The sequence below is a fragment of the Pleurodeles waltl genome, chromosome 11 (assembly GCF_031143425.1).
Source record: "Pleurodeles waltl isolate 20211129_DDA chromosome 11, aPleWal1.hap1.20221129, whole genome shotgun sequence".
In the NCBI taxonomy this organism is placed as follows: domain Eukaryota; kingdom Metazoa; phylum Chordata; class Amphibia; order Caudata; family Salamandridae; genus Pleurodeles; species Pleurodeles waltl.
This window is the reverse complement of record NC_090450.1, coordinates 991469811-991495459: the sequence shown is the minus strand read 5'-3', so window position 1 is coordinate 991495459 and position 25649 is coordinate 991469811. Positions and strand designations below refer to the sequence as shown.

The 25649-nt window shown below is 44.0% G+C and overlaps 1 protein-coding gene across 8 annotated transcripts in view; it reads left to right on the top strand.

The window, feature by feature from the left end:
* The window catches only part of EP400 (E1A binding protein p400), a 601391-nt gene that overhangs the window by 212570 nt on the left and 363172 nt on the right, over window positions 1-25649 (top strand). For 6 of the 8 annotated variants that reach the window (XM_069215331.1, XM_069215337.1, XM_069215334.1 and 3 more), the window contains exon 23: window positions 2181-2408. The exons of the other annotated variants lie outside the window; for them this stretch is intronic. In XM_069215331.1, coding sequence (XP_069071432.1) covers window positions 2181-2408 — 228 coding nt within the window. The remainder of the gene's footprint in view (window positions 1-2180; window positions 2409-25649) is intronic. 8 annotated transcript variants of the gene reach the window in all.

Genomic DNA, 25649 nt, shown 5'->3' with positions numbered 1-25649 from the left:
GATTCCGGACTGCTAAAAAACAAACACTTGAAGTTTGCCAACCATGCCAGTATAGTCCCCCGGTCTCCAGGAAGAAAGCCCATCTTGGACTTGCCCACTATAAACTCACTGATGCCGCCTGCAGCCTCTTCCTGCAGGCCCCCCCCCCCAACTGCGAGCGCTCTTAGTGGAGAAAACCTGATATCTCAAGACATCTCTGCACCTGTCGCCCCTGGCCCGTGGAGAAGAGGACCTATGGTGTCCCCACTTCCCAAGCATCTTGAGAGTTGAGCCTTCTTACTGGTTCTCCCCTAGTGGCCTCCCAGTCCAAACCTGCAGCCTCATGGTAACCGGACCGATCCCCATTGACACACATTAGGCATTAGAGGCGGTGATGCACCTTTGCACTCGGGCGCCCCAGCGCCTTTCTGTGTGACCTGTTTGTGTGGACTGCTGGTGTGGCCTTGGTTCTTGCCCCATACCTGCCTTAATTCCAGGAGATTGGTCTCATCGGTCTCTGTACTTTGCCCTTACGAAGTATTTGTTTTACCTCTGTAGAATAATATTGCTGCTTCTGAAAAGTGCACGTTTTAAACCTGAAAGTATTTCTCTTGCAAAATGTAATTACCTGATCATATTGATTCTGGTGCCAAAATATATGTAAAGACACTTGTTTTTTTTTTTGTAAATTGGTGTGGCTCTCCTTATCGAGTTGTCTCATTTATTGACTGTGTATGGATTGGCAGATGTCTAAGGCTGCTCGATCACCCTACCCCCTAAAAGAGAACCTTGGGGTTGCTAGAGCAAGCTCCTGTCTACTAGTAAGGGAACCCCTGAACTCTGCACGGTATACTCATTTTGGTATACCATTTAAAGAGCCAGCTTCCTCATTCTCTTCTGGGTTTCTAGCTCTATACCACCTCTGGGTGTAAGCTTCGACAGCTCACCCTTGCTCCTTTGAGAGGTGAGTGCTTAAGGGGAGCATGTGTTCATTACGGGTAAGTGCAACATTAGTGTATATCCCAAGACATTACTGATAAATAACTTTCACCCTAACAGTCACTTTAAAGTAACACTTGACAGCTTGGGTACCCCCCAAAAAAAGGCCGCACAGTGAGGGATATCTAGCACCATTCCCTTTTTCAAACAGGCGTCGACCAGTTGTTTGTTTAAGCCCATTTTAATTCTAAGTGGAATTTGAAATGACAGGACATGTACGTCTTAAAGATTGATTTCATTTGGAACTAAAATTGTCCTGGTATGGACACATAAGCAGAGATTCATTCTTCTGTTATTGAATTCAATAAAGGTGCCCATGACGGAGAACAAGGATTACAAGTAAGTAGGTTTTCTTAAAATTTATCTTACGTTATGAACCACTGTATATTAATTGGAGAATAATTTAAAAAACAAATCTTCTACTTAAAAGTACATATTAGAGTTTAAGATTTACGTTTGAGCTGATTGAGAGAGTTGCATGGAAGAATTATGGCTTTCTTTGTTCATAACAGCTTTAAATAGAGTGGGCATAAAAAGAAATTAATCCTACCTCTTTCCAGCACTCCTCTTCCACATAGGGGACGGCCAGAGGTATGAGGCCTATTTGCCCATTCTCTTCATGTACACCAAGTGGTAGATGATCCAAATTTCAGGCAAAAGCCTCAAAATGGACAAAGGCATGACAATCTGCCATGTTTCACAACAGATGATCAGGTAGAGTTTGTCCAGTTTACAAAGTTTGTGGCCAACTGCACCATTTGTTGGCAGAAGAGCAAAGATCTGGATGATTGCAAAGGTGGGGTTCACCCATTTGGTACTTTAGTTAGGTGTCAGGACAAACATGCTGATGCTGAACATGCTGAGTACAACCTGTAGTTTTCTAATGCTCTCAGTTTGGCATCATACACTTAATTATTCAAATAGTTTACCATGTATGATTTGCAGTGCCTTTTTAACCCATTGTGAGCATTTGACCTTAACAATGAAGAGCCTTGTGACTCAGTGTGCCCTCTTAACTCTTGTGTGCTGTGTGTAGCGCTCAGTGTCTGAAGGCATGCCACCTCCTGCCATGAGAGCTTTGTGTCTGCATCCGCCTGCCTTGAAATGTCTTTTTTTTTTTTGTCTAACTCAGGTGTTGCCTGCTGTCTTTTCTGAACCGCTTGTTTTAACAGCTTTGCACAAATGACCCTTGTTGTTTGCAGCCCCAGCCGCCCAGTTTCAGAGCTCTCAGGCTTCCAACAGTGCTCCAAGACTCCAGCCAGCGCCGATCGTCACCTCTGCTGCTAACCTGGCCACGCCTGTGAAACCGCTGGGCACACTTGCACCCCAGCCAGGCCAGCCCCAGCCACAGGTCCCCCAACAAACCACCCAACAAAGTGTGCTGCCCCAGAGGCTGGTTCTCGCCTCTCAGGCACAGGCTCGGTTGCCCAGTAAGTGGCCCCCTGCCCCCTCTCCAGGTTTCTCTTGCCCTTTCACTGCAGGGGGGTTGAGTTATGAAACACCCTCAAATGTCGACAGATTCTGTTTTTTCCTGGCTTGCACTGGTCTTTGTCTCACATTTCCTACTAGGTGGAGATCACTGGGGTGTGTCTGGTCGGTTTCGTTCTTCTTTTTGTTTAAGCAAAAATCTTGTTTATGGTGCATTATCTTGTATTTACTGGAAATATGGCCTCTAGTTTGTGTAGTGGGTAAGAATGTGTAAACGAAAGGCTCTCCATCCCCCTGATCAGCCTTTGGATGTGCGGCTTTTAGAAAATTATATTTTGAACAAAGATGCATACAAAGCAGAGTATGCTTCTGTTCTCCTTGGCGTACAGACTACATTTACTGAGTATGTCGATTCTTGGCCCTTTTGGATGTCCAGGTGTAAACAGTAGTGCTCTTCAGCTTTCTATCACACGTGGTGCTGTGTTCCTTGCAAAAAAAAAGGTTCTGCTATTGTCAGAGACTAGACCTCTCAAAAGGAGGAAAGGGGTGTAGTTGTGGACCCAATTGACAGTATTTCAAAGGACCCCCTTTGATAAACAGGAAGCCTGTGCTATATGCTCGTTTTAAGAAGCTGATATTGCAGTTAACACGTAAGGAGAGAGGATCTGACCAGTCAGCCTGGCTATAGGAGAAAGCATTTGAGAGTACGTTTGTGGGGATTGTGTGACAGTGTCGGAGGGGCAGAAGATGGAGGTGGGGTAGGAGCTGGACGCTTTCTGATGGTATAAATCCAGCACACTTTAAGGAGCAGAGTAAAAGAAAGCTGTGATAATAGGTTGAAAGGACGTGCAGGAAGTAAGTCAGGAAAGTTTGTTTAGGTTGGTTTCAAACAGTTTCTTCACCTGTCTCGTGACGGGGTACCTTTATTGATATTCATAAACATTTAATGTCAATGTATTTTTGTGGGATCCTGAAAATAACACTTCACAAAAAAATAAGTTAAACATCTGTCTAGAGACAAAATTTAGTCTTAGTCTTGAATACAGTAGAGTGAGGTTCATTTTGGTTTTTTTTGGTCTGTGATTTAAGAAACTCAAAACACAAAAGATGTGCCTTCTGATTTTCATTCATTCCTTGGGTTTCATGTACTTTCATAAACATTTTCTGTGAAGGCACAGTGATTTTAATTTTGTTTTTTCACCAGTTTATTTCCTCTGCATTCGCTTTATTCTCAATGATTGCACCACTAACCGTGATCTCTGGCAAATGCCTCTTGGGAAAAGTCTTAGAAACATGAACAAGCATCTTTACTTCTATTATCACATATGCCTAGATTCCTGGTGAGTTTTATGACACTTGACTTAACACTAGGTTCAGTCAGACCATTAAAGCTACAGCAAGAACTTTAATGGAGGGCTCTTGATCAGGACACACTTTTTCAGAAAAGAAGTTATCTTTCAGATTCTTTCGACAGTGCATAAAAACATACAGGTCTTTGTCTTCCTCTTCTCTGTCTGCGAAGAAAACAACCTTTGGTCCCCGAGAAGAGAAAGGTTAGCAAAATCTGGCTGCAAAGTCACAGAGCTTTAAAGTCTGGTGACTATTGATGCATCTGATGGGGGTCTCTGTGACTGCCATGGAGCAGCTTTCCCGTGATGGTCAATAAGACAGGATTTCAAAATGACCCTGAAAGAAGGTCTCGGATCCGATTATCAGCATGGAAAATAATTTGATGGATCATTTCCTCTTGCAGGTTCAGCTATTGGGAATCCATCAGACCCGTCCTTTATTAATTTCTCTGTTAAAACCAGATGCTAAACAAGGAGCTCAGCCTTTCTTTTTCAGGTCCATGCCACTGGGTCATACAGGGATGAGGAAGTTTCAAAGAAGACCGAGAAGTCAGGAGCATTGGAAAGGTTGGCTTTGAGAAAACAGTAATGCATGTCCAATGTAAGATATCATACAGAGGCTGATCCCATTAGCACCTTCAAACATCTCATCAGCAAGATCAGCTAAAGCTGCCTTCTAATACTGAAAGATCAGACCAGGGACAGATTAGAAAAAAAACAGCTCTCAGCAACACCTAGAAAGCCCTAGCTACTAAATCTGTTCCTCTGCCTTTACGGTCCAGCTCCTCAGAGGGAGGCAACAACTTGCATCACCTTCCAGCATTGCAGAGTACAATGAAGAAGACATTTTTATACAACAGCTACTGTTTTGGGAATTTCCATCCACATATTCTACACCAAACCTCTGCTTGGCTGGTTCAAGAGATCCCAACCCTGTTAGGCACACAGTGGTTTCTGCACTTTTTGAGGAGGGGAAACTTTTAAAACCTTGAAGGAGCAAGGACCTTTAAGTTTTGTAATCCTAGTGCCAATGGCTAATGTCAAATCCATTATCTACAAAGCAGAAAAATGCATTTTCCCCTCACGCACAATACACGTCACAACACCCCCAAACCAGATATAAAAGCGCTGGAAAGAAACACTTCTTCATCACCCCCTTCCACACATTGACCTCTCACTTTGTCTGCGTTGATGCTACTTTGGTACACTTCCATGCAGCCCTTAAAACTCAACTTTGTTCATCATTCCCTTCGATATCCTATTTCTTTTGATTGTTTGATGTTCCACCTGTATTCCCCTTTACGTCTTCTGTACCTGCTTTTTTCCCTTATACAGGAATTTGGTACTTTTTGCTTCTGCACTCTTGTTTCTATAATAATGTTTCCCATTTTCTACACCAATTAGTTTAGGCTGAGTTGTACAAAATAAACACACTATCTGAAAACTTTGAAGTGATGGGTAAAAGAAGTTCAGAATGGTTGCATTGGCCACGTAGTTCGACAACTAAAACAAAAGCACTGGATTCACCAATAAATCTCAAACACACATTTTCACAACTAATTTGTGAAGAAGCACTGAAACATTTAGAGAGTCCGTCAACACTAGCTATACAAATTGCTGTGGACCTGAGAGTGATGCCTTGTCCAAATTAATGAAGTTGTAGCTGCTCACCAGGAGAAGAAGCAGTTGTTGGTCATTTTGCAATTGGTTTATCAAAGCCAGTATGTAACAAAGAATTGGGAAACTTCACCTTGACCTCAGTTTTAGATAGGAGATCAACCACAGCAAATGACATATTGTAGTGCATAGAATTCAGTATTTTAGAGTTATGACATTCACAACAAATGTGAATCAAAGCATACTCAAACTTTCATCAATGCATCAGAAACACATGTTTTTCAATAAAGCCTTCGGTATACAGCCTAATAGATTTTGCTCTCTCAGCTTCATTTGCATGCCACATTTTTGCTTCTGCTTGATGCCTCTTCTGGCGTGCCAAGTAAACCACCACCAAGTGGACTATTTCTCCAAAGCACAGGAGGTAAATAAACTATCCACCATGCAACACCTCTCCAAGACCTCACAGGTGGCGCTAGAGGAGAACATTTTGTAATTAGTCTTTATCTATTGACTGATTCCAATCAACACACAGTGACAGATGGGATGGTGATGTATATCAGCTCAGAAGATTTGTTTCAGGGAAAGCACAGTAATATTGTATCAACCTTCTGAAGTTGATGGTTGTCTATCTTGCCCTCAAAATGCTTCTACCATCCATCTTGTTAGAGATGATTGTGATATAGGTAACACATGTGGTTTCTGAACAAACCTGGATGCCAAGCCTTCTTAGGGGAAATCTGTGATCTGGTTCTGGGTGACTTAGATTGTCCCCCAAGGACTGCAGCAGTAGTTCCACCCTGAGTGGGACATGGTAAAACATGATTCACAGTCTACCACTGCAGACTGAAAGAGCAGTTTAAAACTGATAACTCAACCTTGCCATTTAAATTAATAGCAAAATCCAAACCTCCCCTTTTAATATGTAATCACCTCTATGGCAAGCCTAACTAGCCCTAAGGCAGAGTGCTGTATGTTAAAAGGTGGAACATGCACTTTCACATCTTCTAGCAGTAAAACCACCAAATTGTTGGATTCACATGCTGTGTATTATTCTGCCCATTAGTGATTGGGTCTGGAATTCTCCACTATTTCGCCATTTTTTTTAGTCCTTCTGCACTTTCTGTTTTTTGTTTGTTGGTGGGTGTAAACAGAACCTCCATTCAGTGTGCCCTTGTGATGTCATCCTACGTCCTCTGGATATTTCCTCCTTAGATGGCCATCTTCAGATGGTTTTTTTCCCGCTGCTGGGTCTGGATGTTTGCAGAGATGTCTCCAACACGAGAAAAAACTTCAAAGAATTTGCAAGAAATTCAAAGAAAACTTCTTCAAAGTAAAAGAATATCGTCGGCAGGGAGAGTCCGAGGACGATGTGAGATTGATTGCACTTTTTACTAACTCAACAGATTGCAGAGAATGCCCATGTAAGCGTGGCCCCCTGTTGGGAGTTCTGAAGTCAAAACTGTTCCAGTTTTGCAAAAATTGCCACCATAAATACACTCAAAAGGATAAACAAACAATGTGTAACCTCTGCCTTCCAGTTGACCACTAGAGCGGAGATTGCAACGCCTCCTCTGTGTTTGTGCCGAAAACATTGAGGGTGAAAGCGAGACAAAAGAATGGCCCATCACACCTTGCAAGGCCAAAAATCAACACATCCCTTAGGGATGTGGGACTTTAGAGCAACAACTATGAGAATATCTAGGGGGCAGAAGAAGAAACTTTGGAGGGTGATTGGGAGATCATCAAGGGCAAAGATGAAGCGCCGAAAAAGAGCAGAAAACCAGAGGTAAGAGAGACTGCAACCTCCTCTAAGACAACCGAGTCGAAAAGATCAGACTCGCGGGCACAAAAGGGAGCCTTGGCATTGAAATTTTCACTGTCTGCAGGCATGCCCCAGGAAAATGAGTCACACGGGGCCCTCGAGTGGGTCTCAAATGGAGAAAAAACTGCAACAAACACACATCGAAAGATGAATCGTCATAGAAAACCCAAAGTGCACTAGCAAAACGTCCTAACTAGTCTGAGGCATCATCCAAGGAAACTTTAACGTCAAAGAGGAAACACTCAACACCTGACCCTCGAAGAGCGGGCTGCCAAAATCGAGAAAAAAAGGAAAAGACTTGAAGCTGAAATGCCCGTGCTTCTTTACAAGCAAAAAAAACTTGACAACAGTCTGAAGGGATTCAGGATCCCACAGAAGACTTCAATGACAAAAGAGTCTTCTGAGGTAGAATTCGAAGAAATTAACCCCCCCACTCACACCTGAGCCTCAAGAAGAGGAGGAAGAAATATTTTATGCGGAGGAAGAGGACCAACAGGGAATGTATCAGCCTTCAGAGGATGGTGAATACACATTGTCAATGGGAAGATTTGGAGGAAGACTCACCCGTCGCGGGATTACAGACTTAGCAATCCAAGCCCACTCCCCTAGATGATATTGAGAGGTTCAATTTGATGATTAAAAATGCTGCTAAAACATTTAATGTTCAACTTGAAGAGGATAAGCCTCAGTCATGTTTTCTGTTAGAAACACTGCTGCCAAGTCAAGCAAGAAACCAATTTCTTCCTATGCTCCCAAGCATACTTGATCAAGGCAGGGAGGCCTTTAAAGAACCAGCCACTCGCAGAACATGCATGCCAAGGACTGAAAAGAAGTGTAAATATTCTTCTAAAGATCCTGTGTACGTTAAAGATACAATACCGGCTGACTCCATAATCACCTCAAAGGCAAGGCAAGTGCTAACCTCTGGGCCACCTCCAGCTAAGGAGTGTAAAAAGATGGAACTTATGGGTCGTAGGATCGAGCAGAGTGCTGCAAACCAATGGTGGATTGCAAATTCAAATGCATGACTTAAGACACGCTGATCAGCATTGGGAGGAGATTGGAGAACTGATTAAACTTCTACCTGAGCAATATAAGAGAGGGGCAGCACATCTAACATAAAGCGGTAAAAACATAGCAAATACTTATTTAAAATCTGCTCTGGATGCAGCAGATGCATCTAGTTGACAAATGATGATGGGGGTCACTCTAAGGCGCTACTCTTGGTTGGGGATTTCAGGGTTCAAGCCTGAAATACAAGCTAACATCTTAACCATCCCGCTTAATAGACAACAATTGTTTGGTAACTGGGGATGAAAGTCTCAACTAACTTAAAAAGGACAACAAAACGGCAAAATCCATGGGCGCACTGCAGTTTCATAGAGGAATACAAAGGGGAACGTTCCCGGGAAGAAGGCCAGCCTGCAGGGGTATCTTTTCTTATGTGAGTTCTCACCAAGGTTTCCACAGTGGGACCCAAACTGCTGCAAGCAAGCATAGCTGACAGCACCAGCAACAGGGACAAAATTATTTTCAATGAAAAGCCAGAGGGAGAGGTCAGCCAGATAGAGGAGGCTCAACTCCCTCAAATAAGTGACTGCACAAAAACTACAACACCCTCACAAACAGCATCAGTTTGAGAAAACACCAAAAAGGCTAAGTGCCATCATAGCACACTAATAGGTAGACGATTAAAAAAACATTCTCTGGGAGTGCAGGAAGGTAACTTCAGACAAATGGATCCTAAACACGATTCAATTAGTTTATTTCATAGAACTAAACAAATCGACTCCTCAAGGAGGTCAAGGAGTTACTGAACAAAAAAAGCAATGGAACATGTCCCAAAGCAAGAAATCAACAAGGGAAATTACTGAACATACTCCCTAATTCCAAAGGTAAGACTGTTTCTTGCGTCCAATCCTAGATCTCAGGTTCATCAACAAGTTTATAAAATAGATTTGCATTCATTGGAATCTGCAAGTAGGCATCTGTTAAGTCAATTGTTGCCATGTAATCTCCTTTTTGAAACTGCGGAATGACTTCCTGTAAAGTTGTCATTTTTATTTTTTGCGTTTTATAGATGGCCTTAAAAGATGCCTACTTGCACATTCCATTGAATGCAGAACACAAGAGATACCTAAGGTTTGTGCTAAACGGAACACACTCTATTCCTGAGGTCTTCAAACTGGGGGGTGGGGCCCCCTAGGGGGGCCTCAAGCGATCCCAAGGGGGGCCCCAGACTCTGGCCAAATTAAATATTATACAAATAACAGGCCTTTGTTTTAAGCAGGAGGATGTTTTTGCAGTTTTAAAAAGGTAGCAGTACTTAACTGCAATTTTTAAATATGTTTAGACATATTTAAACATTGCCATCTTTATAAAATAATTGTGAAAAATTCTGAGGGTGGCCCAATGAGTTTTATTTTTCAATTGGGGGGGCATTAAAATGTTTGGAGACCACTGCTCTATTCACAGTGCTAGAATTTTGAAAAAATCTGCATCAAGAGTGTTTATAAAGTGCCTTGCATCAGTAGTGACACATTTCAGAAGAATAGGTATACTTGTATATCCATACCTCGACGATTGGTTAGTAAGGGCAAACCCATACAAAAAATGCAAACAGGACACTCAAATCGTGATAAAGACACTGTACAGTCTAGGCGTCTCGTTAAATATAGAAAAAGCCCTCACCAGAACAGGAAAGATTTTCTCGGGAGCAAGGTGAAATTTGATTCAAAAGAACGCATTCTCCAACTAGAAAAATACACCCTCCCTTCTGGGAGGGACTCTTCTTTGCCACAAGACCGAGCTCTGTCAGTGAGGACATTAGGAACCCTATTGGTAAAGACGACGTCATGCATTCCCTTGATCCCATATGAGAGACTTCTTATGAGACCAATCCAGGAGTGGCTTCAAAATCAATGGTCACAAGCAGCAGGGAGTTTGGAAGATCTAGTGGTTGTTACGCAAAAGGTGCAGGGGGAATTACGTGGTGGAACAGAGAAAACATTACACAGGGAAGGTGGTTTCTGCAACCAACTCCATTTGTGACGATACCCACAGACGCCTCACATATAGGATGGGGAGCACACATGGGATCACTGAAAATACAAGGAATCTGGAAGAAGCAGGGTGCGGTACACCACATCAACATTCTGGAACTAAAAACTGTTTTTCTAGCTTTGAAAGCATTCCAAAAACAACTTTGGGGAAAGACAATATTGAGTCGAACAGACAATACAGCATTTTACATCAACAAACCAGGAAGTACTCGATCTCCACCCCGATCAAGGCTAGATCAGCCACTCTGGCAGTGGACAATACAAAGAAACATGGAGATTCAAGCGATACATCTACCTGCTAAGGACAATGTAAAAGTGGACAGACTGAGCAGGTAGGCCTCAGGCTCCCACAAAAGGGAGCTCAACCAGAGGGTGGTACAAAAGAGTTTTCCGAAATGGGGTACACCAACAGTAGATCTGTTCGTAATGTCTCGGAAATGAAATGGCAGTACTTTGCCTCCAGACAGCTACACCCTCGGTCACTGGGGAATGCCCTTTCGATTAACTGATCAGGGATATTTGCATACGCTTTTCCCCCATTCCACTGTTCAGCAGGGTTATCAGTAAATGCAAAAGTGTCACATGACCTTAATTTTAATTGCTCCTCAGTGGCCAGGGAAAACCTGGTGCTCAGAGAATAGTGCACTATCACAGGGAAGATTTTAAAGACTACCAAAGTAGTCTTTACTGTTGACAATGGAAAAAGGAAGGGTTTTACACCCAGAACCAGAATCTTTGAGTCTAGTGGCATGGCTCCTGAATACTTAGAATTTAGACACATGAAGTTATCAGAAAACACAATGGCAGTGTTAAAGGAAGCAAGAAAACCAATAACAAGATGATGTTATAGGGCAAAATGAAAGAGGTTTTCACTATAGTGTGTAAAGGGGATTAGTGAAGAAAATCACAAGGGAAAAAAACATTTTACAATATTTAGCTCATCTTTTACAGGCAGGTCTTACATATGCATCCTTAAGAGTTCATCTAGCAACAGTAGTGACCTACACAAGTGGACAATAGGGGAAGAGGTTTTTTCACAATACTAGTAGTAAAGAGATTCTTGAAGGGAGCAAAGAGAATAGCACCGCCAAGAAGGGTACTAGCACCCCCATGGAACCTAAATGTGGTACTTACTCAACTTACGAGCCTCAAGCCTTTGCACAAAGCTACTTTACAGATGTTAACTTTAAAAAGAGCCTTTTTGGTAGCTATTACTTCACTACACAGAATAAGTGAGTTGCAGGCACTCACAATGCAAGAATCCTATTTTAAAATACACAGACATAGACTTGTCATGAGAAGAGATCTGCAGTTCATACCAAAAGTGGTTTCAGAGTTTCATATTAATCAAACTATTGAAATACCAAGTTTCTTTCAAAATCCAAAGATGCACGCTGAAAGAACCCTGCATACATTAGACCCAAGACGGTCCATCATGTATTACACTGAAAAGACAAAGCCTTGCGGGAAAACTCACTAACTATTTGTGTCATTGGCAAATAGTTACTTAGGATGACCAGTAACAAAGAACACAATTGCAAGATGGATTGCGCAAAAATTCAGTTGTGCCACACTTCTGCAGGAGAAAGCTTGACAAAGGCACCAAGAGCACACTCCACACAGAAAAAAAGAACAACCATTGCTTTTTTTGGCAAATGCACCGTTACAACAAATCTGTATGGCAGCAACATGGTCATCAGTGTACACGTTTACCAAACCTAACTGTATTGACATTCAAATGAACAAGGAAGCTCGAGTAGGACAAAGAGTTCTACAACATGTGTTTACAAATCATTGCCCATCTTCAACCCTACCACCACAATATTAAAAACTGCTTCAAAATCAATGCATAACATGTGAATCCAGGAAAGATTTATGCTGCAAAATGTAAAGTTTTTTTTACCTGTAAGTGTAGTTTTGCCGCTTGAAGAATTTTCTGAATTCACAAGCAACTCGCTCACTTCCACCAAGAAGATGGGAGGACAAAGCAAAAAATAATATATATGACGATGACTATCTAAGGTGGGAACGGACGTAGGACAACGTCAGAAGAGGACACCAAATGACAGTTCCGTTATCGCCCACCAACAAACCAAACACATAAAGAGAAGAAGGACTAAAAAAAAATGGCTGAAATAGTGGAAAGTTCCAGACCTAACCACTAGATGGCAGAACAAAGCACAGCATGTGAATCCAGAAAATTCTTTAAGCTGCAAAACTACACATACATGTAAGAAACTTTAAGTTTTTACGATGGGAAGGCTAGTAGTCCCCTTGGCAATTATAGGGTTACAGGCAATCACCCTGGCCCTGATAACTTCTGAATGTGACCGCTAAGATTGATACTGTTTGGTATCAAAAGAATCAGTGCGTTAAATCTGATTTAATGATTACATCAAATTTAGTTTCACTGGTGGGCAAAGTGCAACTTTAGAAGTTGCCATGTTAGTTGCTTAAGTTTTCCTGTGCCCGTTTACTGATGTACACAGGGCTTGCCCTGCAGACACCTCTCTGCCGTCCTGGGGGGACGTGCTAAAGACTCCCAGGAAAGGAAACAATAGGGGACTGCATAGGAGGCGGGTTCCCTTCATCCTGCAGGAAGGCACACAGGTGTTAGCCCCTGAAGGCGAGCTTCAGAGGAGAAGCTGCCTTTGAAGGGCAAATGAGTAACTCGGGAGAGGGGCTACTCTATTGTTTAGACAGACAAGCTGGCCCTGGGGACAGAAGAGGAGAGACCAATTGTCAGACCACTTTTTCGAGGGACGTGTAGCCCCTTTTTTTAGCCACCCTTATAGGGTAGGTTGTAGAGCCCTGAGTGTTGAGAAAGGGGCCTTGCCATGATAGGAGTAGGCAGAATGGTGCATCCTAGGATAGCCAGATGCCATACCTTTCAGGAAGCAGTCATTAAGAGGGACAGAACCTGGTCGCTAGCAAAGAAAGGCTGCAATGATGAGGACTGCACCTTGTGGCTAGCGAAGAGAAGGGACTGTGTCTGCCGTGTCCTGCTCAGGGAAGAGCTGTCTCCAGAGCCCGGTCAAGCCAAGAGAACTCCAAGGGCTAGCTGGCTAACCTCCTGTTCACAGCACAGAGACACAACATCCGAAGAAGCCTGCTCTGGGGCAAATTGGTAGCCCAAAGTCTTCAAGTTGCCACCACCTCTGCTGCACAGTACCGAGGGCTAAAGCCTGGCGCACAGTTTCACCCGAGTTCGCTGAGCCCAGGAGTGCTGTCTGAGAGTTGCTGAGACCCTTAGTCCATCCTTATATAAAAATTTGTCAGCGGGTAACTTCATTTGTCTGAACTTTACATTCCTAATGACTTGGTAGACCGCAACAAAAGGCCATACAATGCAACATTTTATCTTGAAAGCTAATGTCGTTGGTGTGACAGTGTTACAATAGCCCCTTTAAATACTGACGGTGTACTTGGACTGTCACGTTTTGTTTTTCAAGTTATGAAGAGACTTTATCAGCTTAAAATAGATAAACATATTAGGTTGTGGAATTAGAGCAACTCTCTTGATTGCCTCTTCATGCTATGTCACACATAAATTCATTTTCATTGTTTGCACTTTTACCCCAGTTTTTTTCTTCTGGATGCTTAGAAGGCTCAAAACTGAGACTGGCCCATGCAGACAGAATTAATTTGGGGAATATTTCAGAGAACCCTTAGCTCTGCAAAATTATCATTCTGCGCATAGGTAATTCATCTACTTTCAATGAAATATTCAGAGCCATGTATAGATGACATCATAGATCTCTGAATTTTGCAGTGGGAACAGCAAGAACCTTGGTCAAAAGAGAATTTTATTCCAGTGTAATGGGACATTTTGTGGAGGTATTGAGATAATGTAATCCCCATCACTAATTAGTCTTTTTTTGTGAAGCAGAGAAAGTAAATATTGTACTGCTAGAATTTCATGGTTCGCCCTCTATTTGATTGAAGCAGTGACTTGAACTGCTTGCTCAGAGGAAGAAACAGATTCAATTTGATGAGCTCTAAAATTGTATGTTTGCATGTGTGTAAAGCCTCTCATTTTCTTAGGCCGAGAGTTGGACATGCTGAAATGACAGAGGGGCCAGCAGGAGTCAACATCAGATAGAGCTTTGTCTAGAAAATTCCAGTACTGCGCTCTCTTCTGCTCTTACAAAAAGTGATCTGTGGCCTTGTCCTAAAAAGTTGACATTGGAAAATAAAAGATTTAATACAGAATCCATGCGCAGGATGACAATTGAGGTCCTAGCCCTGGCATCATTTTCTGACAGGTAGTGAATCTATTTATTTATGAGAACATGTTTGGCAGCTTCTCATTTACGTTGGAGAGCTGAAAGGCTTGTAGGACCTGTGCTTTCATTACTCAGGTGGAGTTTTAGTCTGCTTGTTGAGGTAACAGCGTGTTCAAATCAAAGACTAACACATCAAGAGTGTGAGGAGGCATGTCTACTAGATCTTCTTATCACTGGCTGTCTGCAAAGGTCAGCCGGAGCCTTTGCAGTCCATATTTAAGCATACCTCCTTTCAAATCTTATTGCAATTCAGCCTCCAATTCGGAGGAAGATTTCTCGCAAGCGGGCCCTGTGCTGCTTCCCAAGACCATCGTTGCAGTGTGCAGGCCAGCAGAAGGGTCAGGTGTGGGACACATCACCTAGCTGCCTGGGGTCCTTGCAGCTCTGCTTTAATCCCTGGCTTACAGGAGAGGCTGAGAAGCAGAGTCATTGATCATGTTTTTAATAGCCTGTACATGGGTCTGTTTTTTATTCGAAGAACTACAGGAGAGTGAAGAATGTTGTCTGACCTTAGTGCTAGCGCATAAAAAATAGGTAGGGAACAAATCCCAGATTAACATTGAAGCTTAGGGCTCTGCCAGGAACTTCTGTTGTAAATCATCACGCCTAACCACGTGTTGTAGTTATACGTTTGTGAAGACCTATTGAAAGAGCACAAGTCTTCGTGTGAAACCCTTTAGCATATGTTAATTTCACATGTGGGACTGCCAGATCCAGCAGACCACCGTGAAGTGCTATGCACTGCTGTTAGTGGAAAAATTGGAACTGTAGCAGACACATAGATCACACCAACAGTATCGGCTCGAAAGGCATTAGTGACGGACTGGCCAAGCCTCAAATATCGGGCGAGTAACGTTGATGCACTTAAAAAAGACACAAGGAGGCATATAACCACAGTTCTGAATTGCAACTCGGATAGTAAAGCATATTAGAAGACACACGTTAGACTTTGAACCTGCAGATTTGTTGACCAGTGTGGGAAAGTGTTCCTTTTTGACATGGTCACCCCACTTTTTGCTGGTATGTGATATAATTTTGACAGAAAATGCTGCCCAAGTCCCTAGTGCCAGATCTCTTTCCTTAAAACTGTACAATTGTTGCCCAGGCGGCAATACATTTGCCACCCCTGTTCATCCCTAGTAAATGGTACCCCAGTTACCTAGGGCATGGGTACCAAAGGACTGCAGTATGTTTTGTGCATTTCTCAGGGACCCCTCACCTAGCTCATGCAGACTGCCATTGCAGGTTCCGTGTCTTGGTGCAACTAAAAGTGAAAACATGACATTGCATATAACCGGTGTGACATGCCCACTAACAGTGCATGCAGTATATGCAAGTCACCCCTGCAGCATGCCTTCCAACCCTATGGCAGAGTACATTATATTTATCACATGTGTGGTCATATCTGCAAGAGCAGATAGACGCCTGCTATGTCTTTCTTGATTCTTAGAAATAGTAAGTGATCAGGGAAGCCATTTTAAGTACATGTGCTGGACACTGGTCAGTACGAGTTCCCCAACTACATGAAGCCTTCAAAGAAAACAGGGATGTATGGTATCAAACATCCTGTATTAATAAACTCACACTGATTCCAGTGGTGGATTTCTTAGTACATGCACTGAAAACCAGTGACTGACTCTGCACCAACCCTGCCAGCCTGCCTGCTGACTTCAACGGTCGTGACAAAGATGCCTCGTCCTGCAGCTGCTTGTCCAAAAGCCCAGGAGGACTGCCAGCCTTCACCTAAGAACCAGGAACTCTGTGTGGAGTAGCTGAGCTGCTCCCCTGCATCTTGCAGGCACCTAAGAAGAACTGCTAGAATTCCGGACCACCAAACCCGTAACCGGAAAGCAGCACTGCACCTGTGCCCCCAAGTCAAAGTGGGCCAGCAGTGCCAGCTTGGTCCCCAGACACTCCAGAGACAAAGTCCACCTTGAGTCGCCCCTACTGTGATCTTCACGACGACACCTGCAGCCTCAGGACACCTCTGCACCCGGCCCCCAAAACCGAGGAGAAGAGGACCAAAGGTGTCCCCAAGCCCTCCAAGTTCTGAACCCCCTTGTCTGTGCACCCGGACTGCCCCCCTTCCCCCCCAGTCCCTACTTGCAGCACCTTTCTAGTTGGACCGAACCTCATTGACTTCAATAGGGCACCCGACGCACTGCACCCAGCCTCATAAGTGCCGCCTGAGGTACCTGTTGGTGTGGCCTAGAACCCTGCCCCATACTCACCTTAAGTCTGGAAGATTGGTCCTGTAAGTTGCTGTTGAGTACCTGTTTGCTGTGTGTTTTTCATCCATAAGTTAACATTGCAGCCTCAGAAAATTGAGCTAGATGTTGACATTTCAAAACTGTAATAATTTCTATTACAAAACATACTTACCTCATCGTATTGATTCTGGTGCCTAAACATATATAAAGATACCCGTTCTCTTTTTAAATTGGTACGGATCTCCTCCTTGAGTCGTGCGCATCATGTATTGACTGTTTGCCTGCTGCAGATGTCTTAACACTCCACTGTGAAAAGCCTAAGGCTGCTCGACCACACTACCCCCTAAGATCACCTTGGTATTGCTAGAGCAAGCCCCTGTCCAATCAAAAGGGATTCCCCGGACTCTTTGCACGGTTTACCTCATGTTGGTATATGTTATAAAGAGCCAGCTTCCTACAACCATTGTTTAAAAATACAAACTAAAGAACACAGACTGAGATAGCTGAATGGACTAACCAATGTAGATGAAGCCACAACTCAGATAGGACAAACATTATCACTGTGCGAATTGGCAAAAATAGAGGTTGAGAAGCACTTTCTTGTACACTGATTGACATAAAAGCATGTTTTGAACGCTAATTTTCCTTCACTTTGTGTAGAAAACATATTTTTGGATCACTAAAACCAACATTTTCCAGATAAATTTACTTTTGCAGTACCCATCTGACTTGTCATGCCAAGAACTCATTTACATTGGATGTCCAGCACTTTGCTGGGCAACCAGGCAAGATCGGTACTAGAACAATAAATCTGTTTCACCCTGGCAGTGACACTGTAGATGACTGTCTGGACATGGAAAATACTCGCAAGTACCCTATTCTCAAGTCGTGTGACAGTGAACAGACCTCAACAATGAGCTGATCTCACAAGGAATAAATGAAATGGAACTGTTGGGCACTTAAATGTGGAGCAGGAGGAAGGATATGCAATCCTTCCAAACACACACCACCCTGACGAAACCCCAAGTTTGTTTTCTTATGTAGAAGACCCAGAGGGAGCCTCTAACGTGAACAAAAAAAACAGTCTCATAGGTGTACATTCAAGATCAGTGAGAGCAGAAGCGTCAAGTAAAACAGCACATACATGAATGATGTGACAGACCATGATTAAGAAACAAAAGAAGCATAGCGCTTGCACACTTAAATTGAAGGGTTGAATCTAGGGAGTACCATGATCAGTGGCATGTGTGAAATACACCAAACTGTTAATAAGAATCCTGTCCATGGAATCCAGCTTTAGATACATAGCTGATAAAGATATCTAGTTGCAAATTTCTTACCCTACATTTTCCCCAGGCGTCACTGTGGATCCAAAGATTTTTCTCGAGCAGTACTCCTGCGCGTCTTTAGGTGGCACAGATTGGCTCCATGTCCGTCGTTGGCGTCTATGCTGGAAATTACATTGTGGGTCCAGTATAAGTGCTGCTGTGGCGGTTGATGAACCCTCTCCCTTCCCCAACCAGATCTGACAGTATTGACAGATGCGTCACTTCTGGGATATGGCGGCATCTGGGAGAGGTGGAGATCAGAGGCATCTGGTCTGCGGTGGAGCCCATGTTCCACATTAGCCTATTGGAGCTCCAGGCAATCATTCTAGCATTGAAAGCATTTCTTCCCTCTCAAAGGCAAGGTGTAATGCAGGTGTTCACAGACAACACCACTGCCATGTGGTACTGCAACAAGCAGGGTGGGGTCATGGATCCTTTGTAAAGAGCCTCTATGCCTCTAGACGTGGCTGGAGCAACTGGGCATTTCCTTGGTGGTTCAGCATCTGGTAGGCTCTCTGAACGTCTGAGCGGATGAACTCGGCTGTTTATTCTTAGTCGATCACGAATAGCGTCTCCAGCCAGAGATGGCGTAATGTCTCTTTCAACAGTGGCGAGAGCCTTGGTTAGATCTTTTTTCCTCTGCAGAGAACCTACAATGAAAGTAGTATTGTACATTGGAGTTTCTAAGGCGGTAATCCCTCGGCGACTCTTTTCGTCTCGAGTAGAGTTCAGGCCTCCTCTACACCTTTCTGCTCATACCACTTCTGTCCAGAGTTCTCAAGAAGATCAAGAACGACGACCCAAGTAATCCTTGGGGCTCCAGACTGGGCAGGAAGGATCTGATATCCCAAACTATTGCCCCTTCAGAAGGATCTTCTGTCTCAGCAGCAGGGGAGGGTTCTTCACCCCAACCTGTCCAGTTTCTGCCTTCTTGCGTGGAACAGTTGACATCTTTCGACCTTCCACCCAAAGTCTGTAATGTAATCTTGGCAGCCAGGCATTCCTCCACATCAATGGTTATACACCTGTCGGAAGAAATTTGTAGCATGGTACACAGACAAGCCTGTTGATCCCCTTTCTGCTCTTCTATCTGAGGTTCTATTTTTTATACTTTTGTTGGCCCAGCAGGGCTCTACTTTGGGCACTCTAAGAGGTTATTTGTCTGCAATCTCTGCTTTTTTAAGGTTACCTGATCAACCTTCTTTGTTTAAATCTCCTATTGTTGATAGGGTCCCTTAAGGCCTTACTCATTTTTTGCCTCCGTCCCCATTCATCATACCCCATTGGGACTTGAATTTGGTCTTGATATTTCTGATGTGCGCTCCTTCTAAGGCTTTTACTCAATTGTCCTCTAAGCCTTCCTTGTGGCCCTCCTTTCTTCTGAAAGTGGTTACACCCTTCCATGTAGACCAATCCATCACCCTGCCTACTTTTTATGCACCCCCACATCCTTCTAAAGAAGAGGAGAGACTCTTCTACCTGGACCCCAAAAGAACATTGGTGGTCTACCTTGATTGTAACAAAGAGTTCCAATGGATGATCAACCTTTTGTTGATTATGTGGGGGCGAAGAAAGGTTGGACAGTGCCGAAGAGAACCATCTCCAGATGGGTTGTCTTTGCATTATAATGTGCTACATGCTGGCTAAAAAGCAACCTCCTGAAGGTTTGCATGCTCATTCTACCAGAGCTAAAGCTGCGACCACTGCGTTAGGATGCGGAGTTCCAGTCCTGGACATCTGTCAGGCAGCAATGTGGGCATCCCTGCACATGTTTACCAAATGCTACTGACTGTACAGTCAGGTCTGTAGTGGCATTCACTTTGCCTGTTCAATCCTGCAGGACTTTCAGGTGTGATCTTCGTTTGCAGACCCACCTCCAGGAATGGTATTGCGTGGGTAGCTATTCTGAGGTAAGGAATCTGCAACTAGATGGCTCTATCAGAAGGACAAGTTATTTACCTTTGTTAACGCCAGATCTGGTAGTGACAATATCTAGTTGCCGATTCCTTACCAACCCATCCATCCTTCCTGTTCTGCAAACTGATTTCTAGGGCCCTTTCAGGGCCCTGCTTTTGATGCACCAGTGGTCAGTGTTCTTTAGGGCTCCGCGCTTCTGGCGTGTAAAGTCGTGAAAAGAAACTGAAGTCAGCATGCTGGGGTGGCACCTAAATAGGACCTGCGAGGTGATTTTCCGGCTCGGATGATGCCAACGACGGACGCAGAGCCGATCAATCCCACCTAATGGCACACAGGGGTCCTGCTAAAAAAAAATCTGTGGATCTGCAACTAGATTTGTCTCCACCAAAGGTAAGTCACTTGTCCGTTTTGTAATAGAAATTTGTGCACCAACGTGCAAGAGCATATGTCAATACTTTCTACACCCTCAGTATTACTGCGTTACACATTATGTTCAGCTGTTGATTATCTGAACCTATTGTGCACCTGTATTAAAGTTCCCCTTTTTGACATGGTCACCCCCACTTTTTGACTGATATTTGATGCAATTTTTACCAAATGGCACTGGGTTCCTGCTAACCAGGTCCCCAGTTCCAGATCTCTTTTCCTAATTCTCTTTCCCTAAAACTGTGCAGTTGTTCCCCAGTTGGAAATACCTTAAGCGCCCCTGTAAGTCCCTAGTAATGGTACCCCAGGTACCTAGGCATGGAGTACTAAAAAGACCCTCTGAGGGCTGCAGCATGTATTGTGCCCCACTCAGGGACCCCTCACTTAGCACATGTAGACTTCCATTGAAGGCTGTCTGACATGGTGCAGAAAAAAAAAGAAAACATGACATGGTACACCTGTGTGCCATGCCTGCTGACACTGCATGCAGTATAGGTAAGGCACTCTTACAGCAGGCCTCACAGATCCAAAGCAGGGCGCACTATAATACATGTGTGGACATATCTGCATGAACAGATATGCCCCTGTAATTGATGTCTAAGTTGATTCTTAGACATTACAAATTAACGTGTAACCCATTTAAGTGCATCTGCGGGACACTGGTAATTACGAGTTTCCCAGCTACTTGATGGCTTCACTGAACCCATTGATGTTTGGTATCAACATCTCATATTAATAAGTCCACATGGATTTCAGTGTTGGGTTTATTAATATATGCACCCATGGACACCTTAGAGCTGTCTCCTAAAAACCCACCAAGTAGTAGTGTGTAGGCTTACTGGTCCTGACCAGCCCACCACCACAGACAAGTTTCTGATCCCTTGAGGTTGAGAGGCCACGATCTCTGAGGGCAAAAACAAATTCTACTCTAGATGGAGGTGTTACCACCTCCTCCAAGCAGGGTGGCTAGTTAACAGCATATCCTTTGTTATGTGACCCCGGCCTCCCCAGTCAGTGGAGATGCCACCCCAACCCCTCGCCCCAGGCCCATTTGGCACCAGGATAGGGTAGAAAATTTGTCAGGAGGCCTGTTCCATATCAGGCTAATTCCACTCCTGAAGTGAACACAAAACTTGAAATTCCACCATCTTGGAATTTTGTGGAATTAGGCTCACTGGGTCAGGTTTATGCCCCCTCCCACAGGAAGTTGTCCTATATGGAGTGTAGTCATCCTAAAAGGTAAGTAGCCTAATAGCTGTTACCTGCAAGTCCCCTTAACACCCTTAAATTGAGCATTTAGAAGGCACCCTTGATGTTCGGAACTCGGATTTGTCGGAGCAAGAAAAAGAGGACAAAGAAGAGCCTTGAGCACAGAAGACTTGCTGTGGGCTTTTGGTGCCAAACCCTGCCTGCCTACTCCAGTCTCGACAAACGTGTCAGTGATTCGTCCTGCAGCTGAGTATCTGCCAAGAACTCCGCAAGACTGCCAGCCCTTCTCAAATTGTCAGCAATCACCCTTGGGGTAGAGGAGCTTCTCCCCTGCAGTCTGCAGGCACCGAAGCAGAAGAGTCCGCTTCAGTGTCTTCCAGCTCCACCGGCGAGCCCGACGCTGCAGCAGCCCATGAGGAGGTACCTGTGCCCCAGAAGGTTAGACCTCTTGATCCACCAAGTGTGGAGACACCAGGAGCAACCAGAGCCGCACAGCACCAACACACGGGGTACCGGACTCACTGCAGAAAACCAAGCCTGTGTGAGTCCGGTGGACTCCCACTGCACGAAGACCAAACATCCATCGAGGGATTTCGGCACCAGAAAGACCTACTTCCATAGTTGCCCAGCTTTTATGCTTTTGCACCCTCAGGCGGCGAGACCAACAACTGTGAGGACTTTTGATGCACCCAGTCCAGTCGACCTCTCTACTCTGCACCTGAGCTCCCCAGTCAGGGCTCTGACTGTGTTTTCTTCTACCAAGTACCCTTGCGACCTGAGCCCCCCAAATGGGAGCTCACAGACTTGTTCCCAAACCCCACCCTGCACTTTGTTTCCAGGTGGTTCCCCTTCTTGGCACCAGTGTAGCACGCAGAGCTATCATCGTGACTACCACCTCTGCACCCGGAAGCCCCAGGGCAGGTAACGAGTAATGACTGGTGGTACTTTGGAACTTGCCCAACTACGACCTTATTTCCTGAAATAGACCCCTGAAACCGACCGTAACTAACTATGCAACATGTGCCATTTTCCCCATAGGAAAGCACTGCTGCCTAAAGACACATTTTATTTTATTTACCTGTGAAAATCGATATTTAAAAAAATGTTTACTTGGTAAAGAAATTCTCGGTATCAACATTTACATTAAAATGTTATTTTTCTAAGTTGGTCTCGGATTTATTCTTGTGTGTGTCTTATTTATTGCCTCTGTGAGTACAACAAATGCTCAGAACTACCCTCTGATAAGCCTTAGCTGCTAGCCCACACTACCACAAAAGAGAGCACTAAGTGTTACCATCTGTCCCACTGTAAATCAATAAGGGTTTGCTTGGACTAGGGAGAGCTGGGGGCAGCTATAGAATGTCTTTTGTTCCTGCTTTTCCAGTCAGCTCCCAGAATTCGAGAGCCATGCTTTGTAGGTTCAGCCTTCTTACCGAAGCCCAGCCTTACTCCAGAAAAGGGGAGTTGTTCCCTATGAATCCAATTATCTTAGACCACTAACACGTTAAGCAAGAACAACATAAAAAGAAAAGAAGCTGTTGCATGACTTCCGCACAATAACTTAGTGTTTTTGTATTGGGGAAAAAATAAAGTTTGTTATTAGAGCAGAGTCATGCTTCGGTGACATGCCTAAATGTTGGATGAAGTAGAAAAGTTTGAATTTTTCGGATACATTGTTTATAAGTAGCAATGGGGGAGGTTGATAGGAAATGTATCTTAAATGTAAACGTGCAGACAGACGTTGGTTTCCAGTGCATGGGTTCACTCCCCAAAAAACAAGTCTTTGGTGAGGCAGACAATATTGTGGTGAAACTGGTTACAGCAGATCCTTCAGCAGGGCGTGGCCTGTGGCTCCCTAGTTGTTGGATGTTTAAAAAGGCCAGATGTAAAAGGGCAGTGAAATCTCCTGAAAACAACAGGAGTTCTTCTGGTTTTTGGTGATTTGTGAATGTGCCATGGAATTTGGCCATTAAATGATAATACCTTTTACATTGAGAATTTCATTATTGGTCCGTAAAGAGAAGGAGTGGCTGTGTTTTGTGAACTCATTAAGTATACAAACCAGGGATGGATTAAATACTTGAGCTAATCTCAGCCACGGTAACCAATACATTGTTGTTTTGCACACCGTGCCACCTTAATTTTGACCCAGCTATATGCAAACCAGTCATGATCCTGCTCCAGCCCGACCTGCCAAGCCAGGTCCTCCCTGTACCAGAACACAAGCATGCTATCCATCCCTTTATTTTTCAGATGCCCTAAGCGTGTCGGGTATGCACAGACTTGAGCTGTGTGCTTACTTTGCCTCTGGAATCAAGCTGTTCCTTGCTAATGAGCCCATAGGAAGGGTGAAACCACTCCTGAGTTCCGCGCATTCAGGGCTCAGGGAGGACCAGGCCTGGCGGTTCGGGTTGTATTGCTCGGATTAGGATGCTGCCCAAGCAATTGCCATATGTGCATTGGGACGTCCCCTGTAAATGCGTAATTACGTTTTTGAAAATGGTCATACGTATAGTATGAGCACCATCTTATGTAGTAAGTGTGACTTTCTTCATAGTGTATCAGGGTTTATTGGTCCCAGACTGTTGTACACACCCACATATAACGTTACGTCAGATAGATGGTGGTTTGATTGATTAGACCCTTGTTCACATTATGATTGATGTGAGATAGCAGATATAGGGCTTTCAGCACTTGACCATAAGAGCGGCACCCATGGGCAGCAAGGAATATATTCAGTGTTATTGCCCCTGGCCTGTGGGAACAGCACCTGTGTGTGGTCAGTTACCTAGTAAAATAAAAGAACACTAATTGTGGATTCTTCGTAAAATCCCACAAAATAGTGTTAATGTTGATTCATGGGAGTAAATGTTTAGCATATCTGGTTTGGATGGTTTTATTCTCAGATGTGCAGGGGAGGTCCTGAAATTTCTTTGCTCCATCTAAGCAGCGAGTCACGTGAGAGTTGGTGGTAAGGGCAGGTGAAATGTGGGACAGCAAGCAACGGAATGTCTGACGTCACAGAGGTGTATTTCTTCCTACCTTTCCTCCTGTGTTCTGCATGTCGCCACAGCTGGAAGGACCACTCCCTTCCAGACCAGGTGGTTTCTGTCTTTCATTGAAACTTTCTTACTTTAATCTTTTCACATTGAGCCACTAATCCACCTACCAGCAAGCTACTTCTGAAAAGTGTAAACACACTTGTAGACCATGTTTTGAACTGTGAAGAAAAGTTGCAAGATCTTGGTTATTTGTATGTGCACTGCCCTGTTGCATGTGCAGACAATAACTAGTGCCACACCATTCCCTTCTTCCTCTAGAGAAAACGCTGCCTTTCCAACAGTATGGATGAAACATGCATCTCAATTGCAATTTGCTGTTTTGTGTGTGTGTATATGCACATTTATTTTGATTTTTTTCATGTGAAATTACTTTCTTGGACAAATTTTGCTGTTCTGATATGGAAAATGTACACTGGGCAGAATGTGAACCCCACCCACCTAACCCTTTTTGTGGGTGATTGACTTAAGTTTATTTCACTCTGTGGTGCCGGAGTTCTTTGATCTCTTGGGTTATGGAATCAATTCGCAGAGGAAAACTACTTGCCTTTACTCTTGGGATGAGGGAAGAAAGGGATGCAACCAAATGACCAAAAAGTTCAGTTTTGTTTAGTCTGCATGTCAGAATCATGGTACGTTAAAAGTTGTTTAGGTGACAGAGTGCTAGTCTGTAGTTGACCCTGTCCCCACTGCATAGTAGCAGGTAAGAAGATGTGGTTATTACAACATTACTTGAGATATTTAGTGCATCCTGCCCACAGTTAATGTTAGAAATGGGGTCTCTAGTTGGCAGTAGTTTGCACCCTCTCCAAGCAGGGACCCTCTCTCTAGTCAGGCTAAGGGAGCCACACAGCTAGGATATCCCCTGCTCTCACCCCCTTGGTTGAAGCAGTCAGGCTTATCTCAGAGGCAATGTGTAAAGTATTTGTGTGCACACACATGCGCCTACACAAAT